The sequence below is a fragment of the Nicotiana tabacum genome, chromosome 2 (assembly GCF_000715075.1).
Source record: "Nicotiana tabacum cultivar K326 chromosome 2, ASM71507v2, whole genome shotgun sequence".
NCBI lineage: Eukaryota > Viridiplantae > Streptophyta > Magnoliopsida > Solanales > Solanaceae > Nicotiana > Nicotiana tabacum.
In genome coordinates, this window is record NC_134081.1 from 8,802,272 (window position 1) to 8,811,231 (window position 8,960).

The 8,960-nt window shown below is 38.1% G+C and overlaps 1 protein-coding gene across 1 annotated transcript; it reads right to left on the reverse strand.

The window, feature by feature from the left end:
* Positions 1–1,455: 1,455 nt before the first annotated feature.
* LOC107786630 (uncharacterized) lies at positions 1,456–4,916 on the reverse strand. Its single transcript, XM_016608146.2, has 6 exons — positions 4,297–4,916; positions 2,863–2,960; positions 2,708–2,779; positions 2,238–2,362; positions 1,883–1,955; positions 1,456–1,725 (listed from the first exon to the last, which is right to left on the reverse strand). Exons 1-6 carry the CDS (start codon positions 4,616–4,618, stop codon positions 1,621–1,623), a joined length of 795 nt encoding a protein of 264 aa, XP_016463632.1. The 5' UTR covers positions 4,619–4,916; the 3' UTR covers positions 1,456–1,620.
* Positions 4,917–8,960: the final 4,044 nt, after the last annotated feature.

Sequence of the window (8,960 nt, forward strand, 5' to 3'; positions counted from 1 at the left end):
GATATTGTCCCTTCTTGCTATATTTTCATTAATGTGATACTTATACTATCATGAGCCGAGAGTCTATTGGAAACAACCTCTCTATCCTCTCAAGGTAGGGGTAAGGTTTGCGTACACACTATTCTCCGCAGACTCCACGATGTGAGATAATACTGGGTATGTTGGTTGTTGTAAAATGAATTATTTTTTTAAAATTGACTAATAAGAAAATAATATTTCTTAAAATGAAACCGACAAGGTAAGTAAAAGAAATATGAGAAAACCAATAAAAGAAAAAAAGAACAAATCATGTGTGGATCCCTAGGGCAGATCCAGCCAACGTGGAAAAGAGGAAAAGAAGTTAGTAGATCCGTTACAACTTACACTTACAAATTACAATCATTGACAGTTCACTTAAAGCTAAGCTAATTTTGCACATGATCTATATAGTCCTTGTCAAGTGTTTATATTTGTACTTCTTGGACCAGAGATAATGCAAGTAGGATTTCTCTGTGTCGGTCACATCTTTTTTTTTTTAAATGGTGAACTCGCGAATATTGGACGTCCTAAATGAACAATAGAATTATAAAAGAATATTTACTACAATTAAAAATTAACTTTAAGTAAAAATAAATTTCGAAAGAGTTGGTTGAGACTGATGGGTCCATATCATTCAAAAACCAAAATGATAATATACATATTACTTTTTACTTTTTACTTAAGTGATATATATTTTATATTTATTGATTAGTAAATTTTTACCACCAAGTACAGTGTAGACAGGATGTAAGATGAAGAAAAGTATCGATCACACGTATGTTAAAGAGTTCTTAATCTGTTTGCTTATTCGTTTGTTTAGTTAAACAAAATTATTTGTTTTTCTGTTCACATGATCGGACATTGGAATCCTAGCCATATAAAATGGACATTGGAATCGGTCAATTCTTTTTTCTTTATTTTTTGGTGAAAAACAAAACTCTAGTACTTCGTCGGTTGATTTGGGAAAACCAAAAAAAAAATAAAAAAAAAATCACCAAGTTGAAGGTGACAAATTCTAATTTTGATCTTTTGAGATACCTAATTAAGTTGCATTTTAAATTAATTAGCAGAAACATGCATCTTTGTTACACCCTTTCTCAAATTGGAACATGACTTAGTATTTCATTGAATCCACTAATTAATCTTTCTGAACTATAGTTTACTCAAATTTGAACATGACTTACTATTTCATTAAATCCACTAATAATTAATCTTTTTTCAAATTTGAACATGACTTAGTATTTCATTGAATCCACTATTGATCTTTCTGGCCATACTTCTTCTTACTATTTCATTGAATCTACTAATTAATCTTTTTGAACTATCTTTTTTGCTCAAATTTGAACATGACTTACTATTTCATTGAATCCACTAATAATTTTTTTTTCCTCCAAATTTGAACATGATTTACTATTCCATTGAATCTACTAATCAATCTTTTTTGCAAATTTGAACATGACTTACTATTTATTGAATCCACTAATTATAACTATACTGTTTCTCAAATTGGAACTACACTTAAATAGCAGTTTCTTTCTCTGTATAATGCCAAAAAATATTAATAGTCCCACCTCTAAACAAAATCTTTAATCTTTTAATGGATTAGTAACTTAATCCAAGCTGAAGTCCAAGTGCCGCGTGAACTAGAAACAAAGTCATTATGCCACTACCCAATATGCCATGAACGTTCCTCAACCCGGGATTTCCCTAAAAAAAGAAACCGAGTTCAAGAGAACGTAATATCAGTATAAACCAATTAACTATGTCTTAATTCTAAATTAGTTATTGTTAATGTAAAAAGAAAGAAGAAATCGTTTTCTTAATGAAATAAGAGTCATAATTTGGACAATTTGAGCAGATTTACCTCAAATAGTGCAGGTAAAATGGTCTGTATAGTCAAAAGAGTTAGGCCAATAAAACCTGTGACAGCATGAGGACTACAATAAAAACAGAAAAAATTAGTTCGACTATTTATCTAAAGGATTTAAGTTATATATATTGACAATGTAATTTTTTTTGACATTATCGGTGTAGTTTAACGTCTTACAACAGGTTAATTACCATTTTATTCATGTTACCAATTGATGTTATCATCAAATTTAACTATAATTATCTTATAAGCAATATATTTTTTACATCATTTAACACATAGAATTTAAACTCTTATATGAATCTATAAAAATTGCAATTTTTTGGTGGCAAGAGATTAAATAAGCTACCTTTCTAAAATAGGCTTATCTGAAGTAAGTAGTGATGTTATTCCACCAGTAGCTCCAAGAGCAAAGAAGAAGAACATTCCTCCTAGAAGTTTTGGATGCAAATCTTTGGCTTTGGCCTTTTCCTCCTACAAATTACCAAAGAATAAAATAATTCATTGAACATTTCAATCAAATAAACAAACAAAAAAAAGTGAAGAGGGCAAGACAACAACAACATAAATCCTTTACGAGTTTAACTTCTGTACACTAACGGTAACGTAAAAGAATTTTTCGTTAAATTGTCCGTGTATATAAGTTGAATCATTTTCGTCAATTCTTACCACATCATCAGAAAAGTGTATTCAAATAAAATAATTCATCGAACACCTCAATAAAAAGCGAAAAATATGAAAAGACAATAACATTAAATTCTTTACGAATTTAACTTTTGTAACACTGACAATGAAAATAAAATTTTCGTTAGTTCTTACCACATCATCAGAAAAGCGTATTCGGAAACCAAGGTAAGTCCCATATCCACCCATAGCAAAGAGGACAACAGCCTGAAAAGGGAATTGAATTCTTTTAGCAAATTTATCACTTCAATTTAGTATCATCTGAATTCTTTTGTTAACAGCATACATACCATGTTACCAGGATGACCCCAATGCACAAGCCAATCTGGTAAATTCCATGATTTTACAAGCTCAACAGAAGGACCAAACAAAGACCTTATAGTTCCAGCTGAATCAAAGGACCAACAATTTTTATCAGATTAAATTGTAACATACAATTATAACTTGTATGTCGTCCCAATTCTTATGACATTCTTTCTATTTTTGTACGGCGTCCTAAAATGTATGACATTGTTCTACAAATGATATTATCTTATGTTCCGATGTTGCCTGTATAATATATAGTCAACTAGTATCTCAAACACCGTTCCCAATTAAGTACAACAACAACAATAAACTCAGTGTAATTCTTACCTTGAGAAGGTAGAGAGACTGTTTTGGATAGACCCTCGGCTCAAGGACCGTTCCAAATTAAATGGTGCACATAAATTGAAATGCAAGCAATAAGTTGTGAAAACAATTCTACTAAGCGGATTTACAACATAACTTAGATATTAATAGTTGCCAATTTGCTTTTAACTAACTAGCATATAAGAATAAAGCAAAGCTATCAAAGTGGTTTCTCAGTTCTTGAAACTTGAAAGGATATGAAAGAAGTATTCGACTTTTATGAGATAATTCATACTAAAGTTTTCTATTTTTCTTACTAAGAGTCAAAAAGAGTTTTCTTTGAGCAAAAATCTTCAAAATAATACTTACTCCTTTATCTTAAAAGTACTTTATTCAATTTGACAATCTTTAAATTCAACAAGAAACTCCCTCTTTAACATGCCGCATGAATCGGAATTAGTCGGCCCCCAATACAAGTACAAATATCGGGTGGAAAAAAAAAATTCAACAACAAAAATTTGACAAATTTCTAGTCAAATTGGCATTTGGAAAAGGACATGAAAGATACTATTATGAACAAAGAAGATAAGCATTTGTTACTATGGTAACTATTTTCAGGATATGTTAAGAAGTTCAAATGTATTTAAATTATATACATTGACTGACTGTGTAAAAAAATTTACACTGATAATGCACTTTAACATAAGGGGAGTCTCGGAGTAAGTTGTCTCCATGTGATTTATAAGTTATGAGTTCGAGCCGTATAAACAGCCACTAATGCTTGCATTAGGGTATGCTGTCTATATCACACTCCTTAGGGTGCGGCCCTTTCCAGAACCCTGCGTGAGTGCGGGATGCCTTGTGCACCGGATTACCCTTTTTAGTGCACTTTAACATGTTGTAGGTTACCGAACCGCGGTATAGTAAACTTTTCCTCGGACCCTACGTAAGGATAAGATACCTTGTGCACCTGGTTACCCTTTTTGGTGCACTTTAACATGTTTAGGTGGTAAACTGCAATATATTCTAGGTTACTAATTTCACTTACGGACTGTAACTATAGTTATCTTTTGGCCACCAAATAAAAGTTTAAACCAATATTACAGCAGTATTACCTCCAGGAAGAGCAGCAGCAAAAATCAACGGCAAAGGACTGAATGAATACAAAAGTGTCTCATTTGTCAAAGACTCTTCTTCCACTTCATCTTCTTTCACTAATTCAACTATATTTATATCAACAATATCTTCAGAATTCAAGTTCTTGTAAGCTAAGGTAGGAGCAAAAAATGCCCTTCTTTTGGCATTGCTAAACACTGCACTTTTAAAAGAATCAGAAGCAAATTTGGAGGAGGTAATTGGTTGAGAACTAAGGAAAGAAAAAGAAGGAGAGGGGTGTTTGGTGAAAGCAATTGGTGAAGCATTCACCATATTAGCCATTGGTAATACAAAGCAAACAAGAATTGATTAATTTCAAGAATCTGAGTATGAAGTTGAATGTATGCTTTGGTTCGTGCACTAGTTAAGTAGTTGTTGGAGATAAGGTAAAAATGGGAAAGGCAAGGAAAGTGACACGACTATACATAAATATGTCTAAGCATTTACGCGTGGTCACCACAAGTTATGGAATAGGGATCCTTGCACCTACTTTTACAAAAGTTGTTTGGTTCTTTTTCAGCATAATCGGATGGCACAATTCTGGTGGATTAGGACAATCGACAAGACATTGGCCAAGGTCTCTCCAAACTTTGTAGGAGCATTCTATTATCTCCTTAAGCACCATCAATAGTACCAAAGGGTTGTTGGGGATGGTTAGTGCCCCTCCATTTTTAATTCAGAAGTAACGGGAGTCACCTTTGGTAGGGAACGCTTTACCCTAAAGTGAGACTTTCCAAATCGAATTCGGATTATTTGAATCCTACCTTTAGTAGAGAGTGCTTTACCACCTAAAGTGAGACTTTCCAAATCGAATCCGGATTAATCGAACCCCAAAGCGAATACCAAACTTTGCGGGACCATAAAAAATGATCTAATACACAATAGTCATCGTTTCGGCATGCCCGTTCCTCGTTTTTTGCGTTTTAGAAAAGTAAAACAGAAATTCAGCACGATTTTTAAATTTTCGTGAGCTATAGTCCAGCCATCTGTATGAATTCGGGCGACCGACTCTGAATCCCCTAAAATTTTGCAGGACCATAAAAAATGACCAAATGAACAATAACCATCGCTTCACCATGATCGTTCCTCCTTTCTTGGTGTTCTAAGACCGTAAAAAAGAAATTCAGCATGATTTTCAAATTTTCATGTGATATAGTCCACGTCATATGCATAAATTTGGGCGATCGACTCCAAATCGCCTAAAATTTTGCGAGGCCACAAAAAAAGACCTAATGGACAATAGTCATCGATTAGCCATGACAGATCCTCATTTTTGGCTTTTTAGGACCATAAAACAAGAATTCAAGATGATTTGCAAAATTTCGTGTGCTATAGTCCACGCCATCTGCATGAATTCAGGCGACCGACTTAGAATCCCCTAAAATTATGCGGGACCAGAAGAAATGACCTAATGAACAATAGTCATCGTATCCCCATGACCATTCCTCATTTTTTAGTGTTTTGGGGCAATCAAAAAGGAATTCAACACGATTTTCAAATTTTCGTGTGCTATAGTCCATATCGTCTGCATAAATTCGGGCGACCAACTCCGAATAACCTAAAATTTTGCGGAACCATAAAAAATGACCTAATGAACAATAGTCATTGCTTTGCCATGACCGTTCCTTGTTTTTTGGCATTTAGGGCCATAAAACAGGAACTCAACACGATTTTTAAATTTTCATGTGCTATGGTCCATGTCATCTACATGAATTCGGGCGACCAACTACGAATTCCCTAAAATTTTGCGGGATCATAAAAAATGACCTAATGAACAATAGCCATTATTTTTCATGATTCTTCCTCATTTTTTGGTGTTTTTGGACAATAAAATAGGAATTCAACATGATTTCTAAATTTTCGTGTGCTATAGTCTATGCCATCTGTATGAATTCGGGCGGTCAGCTCCGAATCCTATAAAATGGCCTAATGAATAATAGTCATCGCTTCGCCATGATTGTTCCTCGTTTATTGGCGTTTTAGGGCCATAAAACAGGAATTCAGTATGATTTTTAAATTTTCATGTGCTATAGTCCATGACATCTGCATAAATTAAGGCAATCGACTTCGAATCCCCTAAGATTTTGTAGGACCATAAAAAAATGACCTAGTAAGCAATAATCATTGATTCGCCATGATCGTTCCTCGTATTTTAACATTTTAGGACCATAAAACAGGATTTCATTAACAAATTTTCATATGCTATAGTACACACCTTCAACATGAATTCGGGCGACCAGCTCCGAATCCCCAAAAATTTTACGGGTCCATAAAAATGACCTAATGAATAATAGCCATCGCTTCGTCGTGACAGTTCCTCTTTTTTGGCATTTTAAGACCATAAAACATGCATTCAACACGATTTCTAAATTTTCGTGTGTTATATGTCATGGGCTGCTTTCCATCATCGACCCATGACCCCTTGGACGCGTCCCGTGGCGTCCCGGCAAGCCTCCTAACGCCTAGCGCCACGGTCGGCCCCGTGGTCTCGGCAGCGCCAAGTGACAAGCGAGCATGCGCCTCTGTCGCCCCACCGATAATCAATGCCAGCGCCCAGCGGCTGGCCAATGCCATCAGTGCCGCGCGCACCGACAATGCCGCGCGCCCCAATCATCATGTTGCCATCAGCGCCGCACACCCAGACTGTGCCCTGCGCGCAGACCCAATGCCAAGCACCAGCGCCCCGCCGCTGGCAGATCCAAATAGTGCCGCGCGCGCCCACAGCAATGCGCGCGCAGACCCTGCTGCTCCAGACAAAGTTGCTGCCATCGGACTTGCTTCCATAGAAGACTAAGTCCTTTTCATTGTAATTATAAAGTAGTTTTACTTCATTCATTTTCAGTGTGCTTCTACAGCTTTCTTAGGTCAACTCATGTAACTTTAGTTTATTTTTTTTAAGCATTATTAAGGGGGACCAAAGCATTCAAACATTCAAGCATTCAAATAATTCTCTGTACTGGTGTCTCTCCCCCCGACACCGCATAGCATCTTGTAATAGCTTTCATCATCATCATCAATACAATCATCAACTTTCATCATCAGTTGCTCATTTTCCGCTGCTCAATTGAACACGACATTGGTTTTCCCGTACGACACTGACAATCTAGTCTAGCGTACGACGAGGACCTCAGTTGGCGCATAGCAACCGCACTGACATCGGTTGCTTAGCCTTACATCGCCCTTCCAAAGAACATCAGGAAGGCGCCGCGTAACAGTTGGTATCAGAGCCTAGGCTCGACATCGGACGAGGGAACTCATTGGCATCATCATCACCATTTCTGACCATGGTGAATCATGGGGATCGACTCACGACCCTAGAAGAGACGGTTGATGCATTACGGCCCATCGTGGATACGTTGCCTGATCTAAAAACCAACCTAGTGCAAAGGTTGGACGACCTGGACCGCAGAATGCGGCAGGCCGAAAATGACATTGCAAACATCAGTCAAGACTCTGAGGAAGACCGGGAAACGGCTGCCGTCGAGGCAACCAACATTCATGGCAAATTCGAGGACCTCCAACAGGAGCGTGCCGAGGATTTAGCCCATCGGGAACTAGAGGCAGACAGACTGACAGTCATGCAGCAAACCATAGACAACTTGACAGGCCAGCTCAATGTTGTCAATGCTGCACTACAAAGCCTGCTCAAAGGGGGCGAAAATCACATCAGGGGTGCCATGAACATTGGCCCCGTTCCACAAAAGCTCAAAATTCCGGAGCCCAAGCCATACAACGGAGCCCGGGACGCTAAAGAAGTGGAAAACTTCATCTTCGACATCGAACAATACTTCGATGCCGTTGGACATTTGGAAGAATCCAAAAAGGTAGCAACTGCTGCCATGTATCTTCAAGGCGATGCAAAACTCTGGTGGCGAGTCAAATACGAAGCCATCAGGGCCGGTGAAGATACTCTCCAGACATGGGCAGAACTGAAGGCCGCCATACGCCTGCAGTTCTTCCCCGAAAATGTGGAATACAATGCACGGAGAAAGTTGCGTGAACTCCGCCACACCAGGTCGGTGCGGGACTACGTGCGTGAATTTTCCGCACTCATGCTAAACATACGGGATATGGGGGACAAAGACAAACTGTTTGCATTCATAGAAGGTTTGAAACCTCATGCTCGTATGGAACTGCAAAGACAACGGGTAGATACCCTACCCAAGGCCATTTAAGCTGGTGAGTGCCTTGGGGATTATCAGTTGGAAACTCAGAAGGATAGGACCCAGCCGCCTGTCCGAGGGGGATACAACGGGAGCCAACCTAGCAATGGTGGCCCCAACAGAAACGGAGGAGATCGAGGTGCATCCAAATCCAAGACTCCTACCTCAAGCAGTAACACTACTGCATCAGTCAACAACCATCAGGGGAGAAATCCCCCATCAGAATGCCGTCATTGCGGCGGGGAACATTGGAACAATCAATGCCCCAACATACAAGTCAATGCTCAACAAACTGTTGACGATGACGAATCAGATGCCGACGACCCAAACGGCATCGATCAAGTAGGTGCCTTCAACGCATTTGTTGGCTCCATTCATGATACCTTGGCGGGAACCAGTACTGGCAACCCCAAGAAGAAGGCATTCCCAATCGACAAGAAAGGGAAAGGAAAGGCGGACGA

What these genes read in the sequence shown, in the direction of transcription:
- LOC107786630 (XM_016608146.2), bottom strand. Translation starts at nt 4,618, where the DNA reads ATGGCTAATATGGTGAATGCTTCACCAATTGCTTTCACCAAACACCCC. An exon ending in TGCTGCTGCTCTTCCTGGAG is followed by an intron (nt 2,961 to 4,296) that starts GTAATACTGCTG and finishes CCTTTGATTCAG; the next exon opens with CTGGAACTATAAGGTCTTTG. An exon ending in GGGGTCATCCTGGTAACATG is followed by an intron (nt 2,780 to 2,862) that starts GTATGTATGCTG and finishes TTCCCTTTTCAG; the next exon opens with GCTGTTGTCCTCTTTGCTAT.